Genomic DNA, 15630 nt, shown 5'->3' with positions numbered 1-15630 from the left:
TTTTATAATTTACATAATTTTATACAGCCCGTTTCGTTTAAACCCCCACATAAGAAGTATTGAAAGTTATAATAAAAAAATTTATTTGAAAGTTGGTACTCAGCCGTAATCTGTTAAGTTCTGCGCAATAAAAATATTTTCAAGATGGCTAGCAACTTTTTTATTTTGAATAGAAAGCTATGTTTTTCAAAAGGAGTTTTATCAGCTTTTCCTATACCTAAGTTCAACGATTTTGGAAATAGTATTTAAGATTTTTTGAAAATTTTTGAATTTGCAACTGACTAAAACATAAACTATTAAACATAAGTATAGGGAATGCTAGTAAAGATCAATGGAGAATTAGGTTCTTTACGATTTAATGAAATAAAACTAGTGGCATTTCATTTGAAAAAATTAACTTATGGGTGCTTAAAGTTCTGGAAACTTAATTTTAAACATTTAGGGCTTGTTATTATTTCTTAGAAATATGAAATCACCAAAGGAAAGATCTAGGGTTCTTCTTTCAATTGAGCTAAAAAATATTTTCAATTTTTTTTTAAATGGCAGAGTTATCGATTTCTCCCTGTATTTGGCTTAGAGGATTAAAAACTGGCAGTTTTTTTATTTAGGAGTAAAAAGTAATGTAAAAATACGTAATAAAATACAGAATTTTTTTTGTTACATCAGAATATTTCACGCTTGAGCCCAGTATGGTATTTAACTATTTACCCAACTCTGTTGCCCACGACTTTATCAGCATGGTCAGGCTTTGAGTTTGTAAATGTCAAATCGCTACGACAATCAGTCAACTGTCAGATTCTGTGAAAAACTTTAATTTGATAAGAAATAGGTAAACGATTTAATGTGATAAAGGTAGAGTTGTCCCTTTTTTTCGAAATTCTCCATTTATTATTTAAATAGTTTTACTTAACGTTATGGCGATGCAATAATCCCTTGGTTGGAAGCTAAGTTCTTTTATAAAATGTGTAGTTTTGTCTTACATTTGGTGATTTGGTTAATGTAGTGAAATTGTACAAAACATGAGCGGAAAATTAAACTTTGCCATTTTGGCTGGTTTTTGTGCGTCTGCAGCCAGTTTATTTGGAAAGTTGTCGGGGTTGCCTACATTCGAGGTAAATGAACAAAAAGTGGTAAAAGTAAATTGAATTTTGCTTGAAGGGTTTTTTCATCGTAAGAATTATATTTTTTGCATTGATGATAATATGTAATGCGGGGGTGTGGACGCTTTTTGTTAAAGCGCTCCAAAATGTTGAATCATCTCTCACCGCAACTGTAATTAGCGCAGCTTCCAATTATTGTTTATCAGTAAGTTTGAACATATTTTTTTTTCAAAAACTGTCTTTTTGTTTATAGGCATTGACGGGTTTTTTCATTTTTGGGGAAGTTACCACGTTATTATGGTGGTCAGGGATGTTTTTGATCATTTGTGGACTGTTATTAATACTGAGGGATCAACCATCAGATGAACATATTTTGAAAAAATCGAATTAGTTTTTATTTATTTTTTAATATGTACAGTTTAAACAATAAATTATTAATAAATTAGTTCAGAAGTTTTCACATAATAATCAATACCTGTCTAGCTAATATTATGAATAAGCTACACCCCAACCATTATCCAACTTCAAATCCTGTTGAGACTAGAATCGAAATTCAATTTGCAAAGTTTGATACAAAACTATTGGTTAGCTTAGGCTCTTACGCAACTTCAGTAAAACATTGGTAGGAAAGTTTACCTACATTTAAAAAAGTTGTTTTTGACGTAATCTGACCTTTTTCTCCACACTTTTTTGATTTATATAATTCAAACAAACATGCGACCATTGAACAAATACACAAACTCAAATAAGGAGTGTTACTAATGATTCGTTCTCAATACTAATAATTTGTACATACAGGGCTAGTTTGCTAAAAGTATATCTTTACTGTGTCTTACAAACTATTAAAGATCGTTTGCCAATAAATACTTTTTATTTTTCTCTCTGCATGTGAATTTTTCCAGAATTTTTCTATGTTCCCTTATAACTAATATTAAATTTTTTTATAGAAATTAAAACATAGCTGAATTTAAACAACGGTGAGCACTAGACAATCAAAAAATGTGGTCACTTAGTAGAAACTTATTAAATAACGACTGTATTAACGAAATTAAGTTTTTACCACTCTGCACCTCTCCATATTTTTCAAAACTCTGAGAATATGGTTGAAGAAACAAAAAAATGTAGGAAGGAACAAAGTTGTAAAAAATTGAATTTTTTTAAAAAACGGCACTGAAAATTTAGTTACAAAGTTTCATTTTCTACATTTTTTTAAAACATATTTCCAGCGTTTTGCAAAATATGTGGAGTAGCGCGCTAATTAAAAAAATGAGATGACGGTGTTTTTCCGTTTATTCAGAATTTGATGTTCAACGTCAATTCTTTCTTTTTTCCCAGACGATTAGTCAACTAATTTACTCGTAATTTGTAAACAACAATTACTGTTCTTATTTTTACTCCACCAGACGATTTTTTTATTCCTCGTAGTTTGTTGTTTTTTTTTTTTTTTTTGGCAAAGTCACTCAAGATTATTTATTTACTATTTACAAAATGTACCAAAGTTACTGCTGTAAAGGTCGATAATAGATGTAAATACGCCATCTACGATCATTTGAGCATCACTTTGATTCAGGGGCAATTCTTTATCCACTACTATTCCAATCTGAAGTCTGTTCTCATATGTTAACACTGAAATTCCCACCCCTACAAAAAATCTTGTGTTTGAAAAAGACTTGAAAGCATTAAAACCTGTAGATCCCCGGTTAGGAATCCAATAAATGACGTCACGGATCGTATCTCCATCCAAGCAACTTATCTTGTTAAATCCTGGCAAAATACTTATAACGGCTGTACTATGACCCGAATAAAAAATTCGTTTCAATGCAAGTTCCGGTAGTACAAAGGCCACAATATTAAGAAGCCAGTGATAGACCTAAAATATTATTTCTTCTATTTATACAGATTTAAATCCCGTCATACGAAAATATCAGGCGAATTTTTCAAAATCCGTGTGTACTTCCTCACTTCTTCTAAAACATTGTCCGTAAGGACAGGCAAAGTTAGTTCACCAACTGAATATCTGTTCGTCAAATTAAAAATGTTTCCATTTGATCGAGCCTTCAGTAGCACTGGAATTACGCAAGTTATGTGCTTTGGAACCATTTGACTTTTCTGTAAACTAGAAATGAGAATAAAGAAATTAAAACAGTGCAATACTTTTGAGTAAAAATCGTTTAAACTTTTCGAGATTGCACACAAGACCACATCCGAAAATCGTGTTTCTGGCAGTTGGTTTTTCATCAATTTTACAAGAGGTACCAAGTGCGGTTTTTCCTCAACAGCCCAGGCTATGATTTTTTCCCCACAAAGATTATTCCGATGTAAAAAATTGGCATCTGGTGGTCTTGAAAATTTCTCAACTGCGACCTGTGCAGGTCCATACAAAGCGTACTTAAGTAAGGTAAACCAACTGGTCGTAGTGCCTGATTTTTCCCATTGCGTTCTGTGTGTCTCTGGTTGTATTTTTTCGTCCGAAAACTGGTGGATTAAAAGATCGAGTAAAGCAAATCCATCACCTAAACCATGGTGACACCGAAACACGAAAATATATTGTTTCTTGTTTGTTTCAAGCCATTGTGCCCGTTTATCAAACACTAAAACCTCCCAAAGTCCTGTGTCGTGTTTGGGCATTTCTTTAGAAAGACACTCTTGAACAAATTTTTCCAAGTACGACTGGTCAAAAGTTGTGGTGGTGTTAATTACTTTAAAAGCATTCTCCAGGGAGTATTGGTTTTTTATTAGGAAACAATAGCCACCAAATTTTTCACGTGTTGATGTTAGTCTTGACTCTTTTTTTAACAACCTTTCGTCAATTCGTATTCGGAGAGTTTCGATAAACTGGTTTGAGTCTTTCGTTGATTCTACAATAATTACCGAAGTAATTATACTTTTGGAAACATCCTCAAATGCCCAGAACGCGTCTTTTCCACCAAGCAGGCCACCAAACCGACGACCGTATTTGATTTTTAACACTAAAGTGATGACTTGTCGGTAACACCACAAAATTACAAGTATTGGAGTGAAAACTATTAGTAAAACTATCATAAGAATGAATAAAAAAAAAGCACGTGTTACAGATTTCAAAACCATTTTTAGGAGTAAATTCACTGAATGTTTATATGATTCAAGTTACAATAACACCCACACTGTTTTATTTGTTTTTAGTTAAAGTAAGGACGGTATTTTTTGCGTGTCTGTGGAAAGGCAAGATTAAAAATAATGGACAACACTTGTAGCGTAATTAAGTTTCGTTATCTGACTGTTTTGCTACAATTATTTGAGGTGGGGATTTGCCTGCTTACGCAAAAATTACATTTTTTCGAGATTTTTTAAATCTCTGGAATGTAGCTAATTTAATTTGGAATTATCCATTATAGATTTTTTCCTAATACACAGTGGTATTGACCGCTTAATTAGCTATGGCATGAAGAAATTTATACGGCTTTACTTTACATTCTTTGTGTGAAGTTTCAAAAAAACAACACAAAACGTTTGGTTTGTTTGTGTTTTTTCAGATTTATTAGTACAGATTTTCATTTAATTATAGTTTTTTTTTCTCTGCTTGTTTTGCAAAATATGAATGGCTTCTTCAATGACCCTTCAAAAACTATTTATTTTTGCATTATTAATTTTACCGTGAAAAAATAATTGCACTTTGTACTGTGCGTTCAAAAAGTCTTTAGATCAACTCTTGCTGTGAAATTTTGAACGTATGTTGATTTCTTTCGATTATTACATACGAAAATTCTGGAGTTGGAGAAAATCGCAAGTCACTTTAACAGAACAAAACGCTAATCTATCAAAGACAATAAAAATCTAGCAATCTAAATTCCACAGCAAGAGTTGATCTAAAAACTTTTTGAACGCACCGTATAAACAGATTTAGGCCTATTTTTCTCCGTTTATGAGTTGATCAACTTTTCGATATAAAATGACATCTGGAAAATCAAAATCACTGTGAAGTTTTATTAATTACACGGAAATGTGTAAAAAAAAACTTAAGTGTTAATCGATTCGGAATTAAATTCTCTACCACTTAGTGAATATAAAAAGGCAGAGTTACCGATTTTTGAATTAATGAAAGGTGTATATGCAAAATATTTCAAACAGCTTTAAATATTTTGGAAATGGTTAAATCTAGGTAAAAATAACTTGGGGTAAAGTAATTTTTGGACATGTTCAAGCAAAAATGATTTTATTTGAAAAAAAGAATGTGTTATGAGTGTTTGAATCTTATAATTTATGGTCTACTAACTTTTTTTTAAACTTCGAAAACATTCAAGGAAAGATCTAGGCTTTCTCTGCCAAATGTCCAAAAAATAATTTCAAAATTTAAAATAATGGCAGAGTTACCGATTTTTGAATTAATGAAAGGTGTATATGCAAAAAATTTAAACAGCCCTAAATATTTTGGAACCGGTTAAATTTAAGCAAAAATAAATCGGGTAAAGTAATTTTTAGACGTGTCCAAGCAAAAATGATTTTATTTGAAAAAAAAAATGAGTTAACAGTGTAATTTATAGTTTACTAACTTTTTTAAAATTTCGAAAACATCTAAAGAAAGATTTAAGCTTTTTCTGTCAAATATACAAAAAACAATTTCAAAATTTAAAAAAAAATTGAGTTATCGATTTTTGAATTATAATGAAAGGTGTAAATGCAAAAAAATACTCTAACAGTCAAATTTAGGTAAAAAAAAATTCGAGTAAAGTAATTTTTAGACATGTCGAAGCACAAATTAATTATAGCTTAAATATTGTATTTTTATAGGTTCTAGAATGGAAGAAAACACGAATATTTATTGTTATTTATATTTCGTTAAAATCTAAACGTCCCTCCTATTGTATACGCTTTTTTTCCACCCGGACCTTCACGCACTTCAGCATGGGCATCAAAATTGTCACTGTTATGTTTCAAGCCGTAGTCTTTACTCAAAAGTCTTCCATTTGAGTCTCTTCGTTCATTAAAATACCATCCATCAGTAGGTGTTGCTCGTTTGAATCGACTGGGCAGTAAAAATTTATGAGTTAAATCCACATGATGTCTCGATAACACATTTGCCACTGATAACACTAGCACTAGTAGAAAGACACAAGAAACCATTCTTATCAGTTTTAATTGTTAATATCGCTATCAATAATTTAAACTTGAATGAATTTACAGTAGCGTTGTTTTCGTATTATATAGGCAATCAATACGCTGGGGGAATTACTTTTTTGTTGGGAATACTTAAGTACAAAACCCAGACACGAGTAAGATAAAATTTATTATGTATTCAAAATATTACATGTAGTACACAAATAAACACATCAACTGTACCAATACGAGATTAAAATGGAACATCAATAAATTCGGTTCAGTTAATATATAATTTCTAGTCAATAAAACATCATACTTTCTGGGAGACTACTTGATATGTACGGTTGAAAATATCACATTGGAGGTATAATTATTTAAAGTTATAGCTAAATAGTGCCATCAAGAACATCCATAGCTACAATAAATAGGAATTATTGTCCTCTTCTGTCACTGATTTAAGAACAGCCAAAGCTCAAATTTTAACAAGTTCGTAAGCTTCGTCAAAATGTAAGACTTGACTTTATTATAATTTACAAAATCTAGTATTCTTGTCGCTTAATCCAGCACAAAATGTTGACCCATGCAAATGAGCAAGTCCCAACATAAACGACCCTAAACGAAGGGGGGATTAACAAGAAATTTACAGTTTGGGCTGGAAGCCAAAACATACAACTAGACTTGAATGTGGGGATTATTTTCTGTTTACATTCTTCAAAAATATCCTTCTTCTTCTCCATAATGCTCATGGCTGTGAAACTTGGGATTATTTTACGTTACAGCAAAATGTGAGCACTCACCAACATAAAAAATTACCAAAATCTGCGGGGTCATTAAGAATTGGTCCAGTAGCAGTTTTTGTGCTACAATTTTGTACGAGGTTCCGATAAATTTCTTGTCTAACCATCTGTACCTACAAACGTGTTACTTTAACAATGTAGAAATTGAGTCTCGGAAAAGTATATTAATTTTGGTTTGTGACCTACCAGTACTGGTATACTGGAGCAATAACAGTCACACCGAGAATTCCAAAACATGTGAGCATTTGGCGGTCATAGATGATCGGTTCTTTATTCTGAAATTTGAGCAAAATCAGAAACCAAAATTAATATAAGGAAACCAAAACCCAAAAAAATAAATACCAAATGGTCAAAAATGGTCCCTGTATTCCGGTTCCGTAAACTGCATATCGAGCAATTGCAGGCGTGTCGTAAGACGTGGGCGTTTTAGTCTAACAATTAACTCAAATTAAAAAATTAAAGAGTATGAGAAAACTTACTCCAAACATAAATAATAAACGAACGTCTTTTAAATGGGCGATCAGTGTCGCTTTAATAATTCACAACTCACCAGAACTTTTCTCGAGATGGTTTGTTGGGAAAATTCGGCTCCCACGTAAAGTGTTCCATAAACCAGAGAATTGGAAGCGATCGGGTATTTGGTAAATGCATATTTAATGAATTTTAAAATACTTGACATGCTGAAACAATTTACTGTTAGAGCCATATTTTAGTAGAAAAAATCGCATACTAGAATTCAATTAATTAGAGTTCACCAACACAATGGTCTTTTTTGAAGCGTTTCATTTTTTTAGTGCCAAACTACTAGCTAACTGATTTGATAAAATGATTGGGTGGCATTTGGGCAAAAATTTCGCAACAGATGCGTTCTTGCGCAAGAACGCTCTTATTGATTGTAAGTCGCTCTGTTTCAAATATCACAGGACGCGGATTCTAATTAGAAATTGTTCGAATGTTGTGGAAAAATTCATAATTCAGTTGGAAACAATAATTACAAGTTATTTATTACAAACAGGAATTTTCCGACGTTTTTATTTGTTTAATATAATTTATGTCACACTTTTAAGGTCTTGTGTATGACAATAAAGGGCTTTTATTTACCTGGAACAACACAGTAACTTAATAACAACGCTTGTAATTCTTCACAGCTACTACACACCACAGCAGATAGGTTTTGTTTAATGAATTCAATTGGCGCTAGTTAAATAAATTACTGTAAATAAAATATGTAACCTTCTACGAGTGTATTATGAGTATTAACTAGCTTATCTTAGGCAATTTTTGAGCTACTTTCTTAGGACGACACGTGATACCTTTCAATTCACTTTTGTAGACATTAAACAATGCACAGGTACGCTTAAGTATCATGTATGCAACATATGGTTACATAAACTTGATCTATGTGTTTTATTGTTTTCTATGAGTTATACGTTAATAATAGTTTTGAAAATAAATGAATAGTAAAGTTCGGCAAATACCTAATCTGTTTGTTTTACGAACAAAGTAATTAGTACGTTATCAAGGCTGTTAAAAATGTGATTGTTTTTTAATTTTTAAGTTTTGCCAAATATCAAGACGATTCGTGATAGATAAATTGTTACAGTTGCGTTCCGAGCTCATCTCAAAGATTCTCCGAACTCATTTACTCAAAAATTAAAACGAATTTCAAAAAATTTGAGACAAAAGTTAGTCTGAGAGGTTTTTACTTTTTTTGTAAAATCCGCAAGTTATTAAACTAATTTTTTAAATCAGTTTGTCAGAAAAACTTTGAATGCTGATCAGACGCTCGTTCGAGTGACTTGAGTTCAAAAAAAAAATAATTTTCTGTTGTTAGGACAGCAAAGCAAAGAAGTTTCTCCACGACCTAAGAATTTACTTTATGATTTTTTTTTTATAAAAAAAAAGAATAATTTTTTGTTAACTAAATTACATGATAAAAATGTGGAAAAACGCCTCGGAAGACTTGTTTCCGGAACGAAACAAATATTTTATAAACTGTGTTTTTAAATATCGTGGTTTTACTTATATGGGAAGCTAAGTACAGTCACCCAAAATGAAAATGATGCGTCTATAAACAACCACCTACCGTGCATTTTTGAATAAGATACTCATTTATTTTACAATATTTGATAAAAAAAAACGTCTAAATCCATAAATCTTTTGACAAAACAACGTCTCAAAATTACAAAATTACAAAATTTTCCAAGCTTTTTGGAATGTATTACCTAAATAAACCGAGCTGAAAATGAAACAAAATTTTTTTTTTATTTTTCTGATTATTTCGTAAAAATTATCAAGAATAAGATAAATATCATAAAATACTTTAATTAATGTTCAAATTTGTTCATTATACAGCAAATTTAATTTCACATTGAAATTTATATTTTGCATCAACCGTGTAAACTATAGATTGCTCCCTCACATTTTGTCTCTAATAAAAGCTTTTATTACTATAATTATTATTATTATTATTATTATTATTATTATTATTATTTATTAATAATTTATTATTTATTTATTAATTAATTAAATTTTCCAAAAAATGAAACCCTCAATTATTTCAAATGATGATAAACGAAATGTCGAATTTCTTAAAACTTGGGCGTTATAGACACGTCATTTTCATTTTGGGTGACTGTACTTATCAATAGCAACTCGTACAGGATGTATAATTTTTCATTTTGCTTCTGCAACTAATTAAGTCGCATGGGGAACACGTTTATTGCATATTTTTAATAAATTAGCATGTTTATATAGCAGTGGGAGTTAGATTTCTTAATAAAACGTTGTGCATGACTAGGTAATATGGTAATGGTCTTTTGTATTCATAATTGCTGGAACAATGTAAGAATTTTTGTTTTGTATTTTTTATAATAAAAAAACAGTTTTTTATATTTCCCGCCTCAGCTGTCAACAAAAACATAACCACAAAAAATATTGTAATATAACCTCCAAATAACTTGTTGCGGCATGTTTTTGTAAAAAAACATTTGAAATAATTAAACAATGTTTACGACTAAAGCTTTTATTAAAAAGAACAAAGTTGGGAATTATCTGAAGGTTAGTATGTGACAATAAACATGGGGGTCCATCTTTTCTAATATTGTAGCACGTTCGAGAACATTATATTCGTGATGACATTTCTTGTGGTCTTCAAGAGTGTGAAACTTGTTTGCCAGTGGAGTCATTCCTGTCCCCAGACCACGAAAACAAATGTTCTTTATTTACTTCTAATCATTATCTAATACTAGACACAAATGTTGTTCTTGATCAGGTATTTTCCGAGTTTATTTTTTATAAAACTAGCATTTAAATTACAAATTTAGATGGATATTTTGGAAGAGTCCGTCATTGGTAATGTGATAATCCTCCACACAGTTTTAAACGAGGTGAAGCACCGAAGTCTACCAATTTACAAACGCTTGTGTGCTGTAATTGAAAATCCGAGTCGTCATTTTTACGTTTTTATAAACGACCACCATCAGTAAAAACATTTTTTCATTATATTGATACAAACCTAAAACATTGCTTCCAGAGGCACTTATTTGCAACAAAACGAAGGTGAATTAATTAATGATTACAATGACAGGTGTATTAGAGCTGCGTGTTCCTGGTACATAAACCATGCCCCTAAACAAAAATTCGTTTTCCTCACTGACGACTCAGCTAATCGGATTAAAGCCCAAAAAGAGGATATACCTTCTTACACCGTCTCGGAATATGTGCAAAATCTCAACACTTCGGGTCTTACCGATAAATTATCGAGGAAAGATTTTCACGGAAATGATTTTACGAAAGACGTTTTTCCCAACCATTTGAGTAATGTTGAGCTTTTGACTGGCATAAGAGAGGGAAAGCTGCTCCAGGGGACTTTCCGAGCCTCTCGAGATAATTTCTTGGAAGGTTTTGTCAATGTGGATTCGTACGAAGAGCCGGTAAGGCAATTTTATAAATACATTATTTTTAATATTGAAACTCGAAGCGAAGCTATTTGTTTTTATTTTCTGTAGGTGATAGTTCAGGGTCGGGCTGGCCTTAACCGCTCAGTGGATGGTGACACTGTAGCTGTTGAGCTTTTGAAAGAGGAGGAATGGGTGTGTCCGAGTGAAATAATCCTAGAGGATGAAGGGGTTGGTGATGAGAGTGTTGACGATGTTGTGACAAAAGAAAACGAGTTACAAAAAGCGACAAAGAAGAAAAGTGGAGCTAAACCTACAGGACGTGTTGTTGGAATTATTCGTAGAAAGTGGAGACAATATTGTGGCATTTTACAAGGGGGCATTGATGGTGTTTATCAGATGTTTGTTCCAGCTGATAAAAGTATACCCAAAATTAAAATAGAAACGAGACAAGCGGAGTTTCTAAGGACTCAGAAATTGATCGTTACGATTGATTCCTGGCCCAAACATTCACGCTATCCTCATGTAAGTGTTATAAGTAAATAAATAATTATTTACTCAAAAAAAATTACCACTAAAGGTAAGCTGAAAATACAATAAATCAAAGACAAACAATGATTATAAAGAAACACTAACAAATAAAATAAAAAAACAACAGTTTACAACTTAGTCTAAGAAAAAATTGGAAGCATGTTAAGAAAGCGTCAATAATAATGTCGTAATAAAATTTATTTATTTTAGAGGTAATTTCCATTCTACTATAATAAGAGTCAACATTTAGAACACTAATATTAAAAGACATTAAAAACTGACTGATTCAGAAATGTTTTTATGGCAAACTATGCAAAAACAGCTGTGATTAGTAAGAAATTTTCTACAATGTCAAAAAAAGTAACATAACTTGAAAATTATCACAGATAGCTATAGGAAATGCTAATACAAATCGATGTAGAAAAAAATTCTCTTCCATTTAATAAAATAAAAATTGGGACATCCCATTTGAAAAAATTAAGTTATGGGCACTTGAAGTTGTTCAAACTTTAAAATTTTTGGGTTTAATAACGTCTTTTCCAATTTTGAATACACTGCAGAACAGATAGAGGCTTTCTCTTTTAATCCTCCAAATATGATTTTGAAATCTCCAAAGCTAAGAGAGTTACCGATTTTTTAAGTGACAGATGCAAATCCAAAAATTTTCAAAAAATCTTAAATATCCTGAAAATGGTTCAACTTAGGTATAGGGAAAGTTGATAAAAATAGCCTTAAAATAATTCCACTAATCCATTTAAAATAAGGAAGTTGCATAAAAAAAAATTACTCAGGAAAAAATTTCTTTTTGCATTAATTTTTTGTAATTTTTTAAATAGGGTCATTTTGTGCGAGCTTTGGGCAACATTGGGGACCAAACCACCGAAAACGAGGTCATTTTGCTGGAACATGACGTCCCTCACAGCCAATTCTCTGAGGAAGTTCTCAATTGTTTGCCCAAAATGCCTTGGATCATAACCGATGATGTAATGTTTATTTTCCTCCCTGATTGTTATTCATTGCGCTTTTAATAGGACGTCAAAAAACGAGTCGATCTCAGACACCTTGACATTTGCTCAGTGGATCCCCCAGGTTGTACCGACATTGACGACGCCCTTCATTGTCGTCCACTAGCTGACGGCAAACTTGAAGTTGGTGTTCATATTGCCGATGTTTCGCATTTTATAAGACCTGGAACGCCTCTAGATCGCGAAGCTGCTTCTAGAGCCACCACAGTGTATTTGGTTAATAATCGAATAGATATGGTGCCAGCATTGCTCAGTTCAAATCTTTGTTCGTTACGAGGAGGAGAGGAAAGATTCGCGTTTTCTTGCATTTGGGAAATGGACCAAAATGCCAATATTTTAAGTACGCGATTTCATAAAAGTATAATTAAGTCGAGGAAAGCAATGACTTATGAAGAGGCGCAACTGATTATTGACGACAAGACCAAGCAGGACGCTCTGGCCGAGGCCTTGAGGAGCTTGAACAAGTTGGCCAAAATTATGAAGCAGCGCAGACTGGTTAATGGGTAGGCACTTTTATTTACAAATATATTTTTTACAATAAAATACACAATACAACAAAATTTGTCAAAATCAAACAAACAAACAAAAATCAATTTTTTTAACGTTACTTTGTTTCTTTATTAGAGCTTTAGTTCTTGCATCGCCTGAGGTAAAAATCCAGATGGACTCCGAGACGATGGAACCCTTGGACGTGGAAGTGAAAAAACTGTTTGAAACAAATTCCATGATTGAGGAATTTATGCTGCAAGCAAATATAAGTGTCGCTGAAAAAATCCTTGAGGAGTTTCCCGATTGTGCGATGTTACGTCGTCATCCCGTCCCTCCAGCTACTAATTTCGATCCCCTGGTTAAAGCAGGCCGTCACCTTGTACGTACTACTTAACGTCACCCCAAAATTTAATTTCGCTTTTCAAGGGCTTTGAAATTAGAGTGGATTCAGGCAAAAACTTGGCAAAATCACTCGATGAAGCAGTAAACACAAAAAATCCCTATTTGAACACAATGTTCCGAATTTTAGCCACACGTTGTATGCTACAAGCTGTTTACTTTGTCAGTGGGACGTACCAAAAGGAGGAGTACTTCCATTATGGTCTAGCTGTGCCTTTGTACACACATTTCACGTCACCAATTCGTAGATACGCCGATATCATAGTCCACAGGCTACTTGCAGTTATCTGTGGTGCCGACTCCACTTATCCGGACCTTTTGGATAAGAATAAAACGACCGAGTTGTGCCAAAATTTGAACTACAGGAACCGAATGGCTCAATATGCTGGAAGAGCCTCAATTGCGTTCAACACACATGTGAGGATTTTTCACTTGATTTAATAATTTCTTGGTAGTTGTTTTTCAAAGGGAAACTACAAGATGAGGAAGGTTACGTGTTGTATGTCCGTAAAAACGCCCTGCAAGTTCTTATACCACGATATGGCCTGGAATGTACCCTATTTGTGGCCAAAAAAGGCGAAACGTCCAATATTTTTGAATACAATGAAGAGGTAAAGTCAAGCGGACCGCGGACTAAACGAAATCATGACCACTTGATTTTAGGACCAGACACAAAAAGCCGGAAGTGTGGTTATTCACGCTTTTGACCCCGTTGTAGTCCGACTATCGCTTGATTCTAATAACATTCAACACGAAAAATTTGTTTTACAACTCGTTAAACCTTACGTTGAGGGTTTCAGTGTTGCGCCACTGGAAAGTAACGATGAAAATATGAAGCGCAAGCAACCGGAACCAGAGACAGGTAAAAAGAAAGGGCGTAAAAGACACAAATGATTATTTTAAAAAACGGTTTTTATTAAAATAAATGTTTGACGACTTGTTTGTCGAAACCACAAGAGTATAAAGTTTCCTTATGCCAAGCTAATCCTCGCACGATTCCGCAGTGTTTATCGTTACAGTAAGCACTGTTTAAGATTTCGTCCTCACATTTAAATACTAGAACTTTGTTATTGTCGCCACACACTGCCAGTTTATTGTAATCATCAAAAGCCAGTCTGTAGATGTAGCAGTTGCAACTAGCAACTGAAATAAAGTCTTTCGGTTCGCGTTTATCCAGAAGGTAAATGTCGCCGCCTTCTGTGCCCACAACAACGTAATTCGTGTTGTGTTGGTTGCATGCAACGCTGGTTAGAGAGCAAAACTCGTTGTTGTACAAAACTGAAAAATAAATATTTTTCGATAAAAATTTAGCTCAAAAACATCAGTATTAAAAGCTACATCCATTACAAAAAAAAACAATTTCCTATTGTAGCTAACTTTGGACACTTGTATACTTGAAAATAATGTTTACATCTTCACTTTGCTCCCGTGAAATATACATGATTTTTTCGCCTCACTGGACGAAAAAATAATTACCTGAGGCAGGGCACGGATTACGGTCGTCCCAAATACAGCACTTCCGGTCCATTGAAGCTGTGACAAAGACGTTTGGTTCCGACTTAAGTGTATCAACATAGTTTACAAGTTCCGTGTGATAATCGCTGGAAATAAAACTTAGATAAGGGAAAATTGTTGATAAAACTTACGGAAAGTGATTTAGTGGTTTACGGATAGTGCTATTAATGTCCCAAATGGTCACCGCTTTATTCGAGCAGGTGAGTATCCGTGTGCTGTTCTTCCAAACTGCGATTTTCGGAATGCGATCTATTTCCCTATAATAACCTGCCGATTGTATGGTTTGGTTTTCACGTGATATTGTGAGAATATTTAAAAGACCCGTATCTTCAGCTAACGCAAACTATTTTCATATTATTTGTTGTGTGTACACATTTAGCTGAAACTTACAGTACTGTCGTTTAAAAATTTCCCGTCTGAAACCGTGGACCCAATCAAGCTTCTGTTGTGTTTCAGAAGCAACAAATTCTCCTCATTTGAGAAAAATAGCAAAGTGCCTTCCCAAAGAGTCCCGTTTAAGTTCGAACACCCCAGAACTGACTCGTCTAAAAGACAATTAATCGCCAAAATTGAAAAAAACCCACCTTACCTTTTTCATTAAATTCTAGGAAAAGTAAGTGTTTGTAAACGACCGGTGTTGTCGAAAGTTCGACTTTCCGTTGCAGCGATTTATTCGGTGGATAAACCACCGTATTTAATTCGTTTTCAATCATTTTAACACAAATTCAAAAAAGAGTTCGAGGTTAAGTTTTGGTGCAAAAAAGCCACTAAAATCACATGTGCGCCGTTAAATTCCCCC

At 33.0% G+C, this 15630-nt stretch overlaps 4 protein-coding genes and 1 non-coding gene across 10 annotated transcripts; 2 read left to right on the top strand and 3 right to left on the bottom strand.

The window, feature by feature from the left end:
• The first annotated feature begins 596 nt into the window (after positions 1-596).
• LOC103314044 (uncharacterized) lies at positions 597-1545 on the top strand. The gene is made up of 2 exons (XR_010336277.1): positions 597-852; positions 1354-1545. It is a non-coding gene; the product is annotated as an uncharacterized LOC103314044 (transcript).
• LOC107398466 (uncharacterized) lies at positions 1519-4364 on the bottom strand. 2 transcript variants are annotated; one of them, XM_015982605.2, is made up of 4 exons: positions 3255-4361; positions 3018-3209; positions 2787-2970; positions 1519-2741 (listed from the first exon to the last, which is right to left on the bottom strand). In XM_015982605.2, exons 1-4 carry the CDS (start codon positions 4185-4187, stop codon positions 2578-2580), a joined length of 1473 nt encoding a protein of 490 aa, XP_015838091.1. In that variant the 5' UTR covers positions 4188-4361; the 3' UTR covers positions 1519-2577. The 2 variants fall into 2 exon arrangements, with proteins under 2 accessions (XP_015838091.1, XP_015838090.1); XM_015982604.2 differs by having other exon boundaries at positions 1519-2970; positions 3255-4364.
• A 1980-nt stretch (positions 4365-6344) lies between these two features.
• On the bottom strand, positions 6345-8288 carry LOC103314043 (mpv17-like protein). 4 transcript variants are annotated; one of them, XM_008198819.3, is made up of 6 exons: positions 8075-8286; positions 7524-7653; positions 7316-7404; positions 6974-7086; positions 6847-6924; positions 6345-6788 (listed from the first exon to the last, which is right to left on the bottom strand). In XM_008198819.3, exons 2-6 carry the CDS (start codon positions 7650-7652, stop codon positions 6700-6702), a joined length of 498 nt encoding a protein of 165 aa, XP_008197041.1. In that variant the 5' UTR covers position 7653; positions 8075-8286; the 3' UTR covers positions 6345-6699. The 4 variants fall into 4 exon arrangements, with proteins under 4 accessions (XP_008197041.1, XP_008197040.1, XP_008197038.1 ...); XM_008198818.3 differs by lacking the exon at positions 7316-7404 and adding an exon at positions 7160-7248 and having other exon boundaries at positions 6345-6924; positions 8075-8288; XM_008198816.3 differs by having other exon boundaries at positions 6345-6924; positions 8075-8281.
• A 1213-nt stretch (positions 8289-9501) lies between these two features.
• Positions 9502-14274, top strand: Dis3. Of its 2 annotated transcripts, XM_008198815.3 has the most exons (12): positions 9502-9817; positions 9859-10033; positions 10083-10247; positions 10300-10457; positions 10509-10908; positions 10984-11397; positions 12240-12386; positions 12435-12931; positions 13053-13296; positions 13344-13733; positions 13772-13927; positions 13980-14274. In XM_008198815.3, exons 2-12 carry the CDS (start codon positions 9980-9982, stop codon positions 14208-14210), a joined length of 2856 nt encoding a protein of 951 aa, XP_008197037.1. In that variant the 5' UTR covers positions 9502-9817; positions 9859-9979; the 3' UTR covers positions 14211-14274. The 2 variants fall into 2 exon arrangements, with proteins under 2 accessions (XP_008197037.1, XP_064215776.1); XM_064359706.1 differs by having other exon boundaries at positions 9502-10033.
• LOC655874 (uncharacterized) lies at positions 14211-15556 on the bottom strand. The gene is made up of 5 exons (XM_971046.4): positions 15421-15556; positions 15222-15376; positions 14963-15174; positions 14793-14917; positions 14211-14594 (listed from the first exon to the last, which is right to left on the bottom strand). The coding sequence occupies exons 1-5, from the start codon at positions 15542-15544 to the stop codon at positions 14233-14235; spliced, it is 978 nt and encodes a 325-aa protein (XP_976139.1). The 5' UTR covers positions 15545-15556; the 3' UTR covers positions 14211-14232.
• Positions 15557-15630: the final 74 nt, after the last annotated feature.

This window comes from Tribolium castaneum, chromosome 1 (genome assembly GCF_031307605.1).
Source record: "Tribolium castaneum strain GA2 chromosome 1, icTriCast1.1, whole genome shotgun sequence".
Classification (NCBI taxonomy): Eukaryota; Metazoa; Arthropoda; class Insecta; order Coleoptera; family Tenebrionidae; genus Tribolium; species Tribolium castaneum.
This window is presented reverse-complemented; position numbering and strand designations above follow the sequence as displayed.

Bases quoted from the DNA above. Each gene is read 5' to 3' on its own strand.
- LOC107398466 (XM_015982604.2), bottom strand. From the start codon at position 4,187: ATGGTTTTGAAATCTGTAACACGTGCTTTTTTTTTATTCATTCTTATG. The intron at 3,210-3,254 runs GTATTGCACTGT...TCTAGTTTACAG, and splicing joins TAAACGATTTTTACTCAAAA to AAAAGTCAAATGGTTCCAAA. The intron at 2,971-3,017 runs GTATGACGGGAT...ATAATATTTTAG, and splicing joins AAAATTCGCCTGATATTTTC to GTCTATCACTGGCTTCTTAA.
- LOC103314043 (XM_008198818.3), bottom strand. From the start codon at position 7,652: ATGTCAAGTATTTTAAAATTCATTAAATATGCATTTACCAAATACCCG. The intron at 7,249-7,523 runs GTGAGTTGTGAA...CTCAAATTTCAG, and splicing joins CCATCTCGAGAAAAGTTCTG to AATAAAGAACCGATCATCTA. The intron at 7,087-7,159 runs GTAGGTCACAAA...ACACGTTTGTAG, and splicing joins GCTCCAGTATACCAGTACTG to GTACAGATGGTTAGACAAGA.
- Dis3 (XM_008198815.3), top strand. From the start codon at position 9,980: ATGTTTACGACTAAAGCTTTTATTAAAAAGAACAAAGTTGGGAATTAT. The intron at 10,909-10,983 runs GTAAGGCAATTT...TATTTTCTGTAG, and splicing joins TGGATTCGTACGAAGAGCCG to GTGATAGTTCAGGGTCGGGC. The intron at 13,734-13,771 runs GTGAGGATTTTT...ATTTCTTGGTAG, and splicing joins CAATTGCGTTCAACACACAT to TTGTTTTTCAAAGGGAAACT.
- LOC655874 (XM_971046.4), bottom strand. From the start codon at position 15,544: ATGATTGAAAACGAATTAAATACGGTGGTTTATCCACCGAATAAATCG. The intron at 14,918-14,962 runs GTAAGTTTTATC...TTTTATTTCCAG, and splicing joins AAACCACTAAATCACTTTCC to CGATTATCACACGGAACTTG. The intron at 14,595-14,792 runs GTAATTATTTTT...TTTATTTTTCAG, and splicing joins TAATCCGTGCCCTGCCTCAG to TTTTGTACAACAACGAGTTT.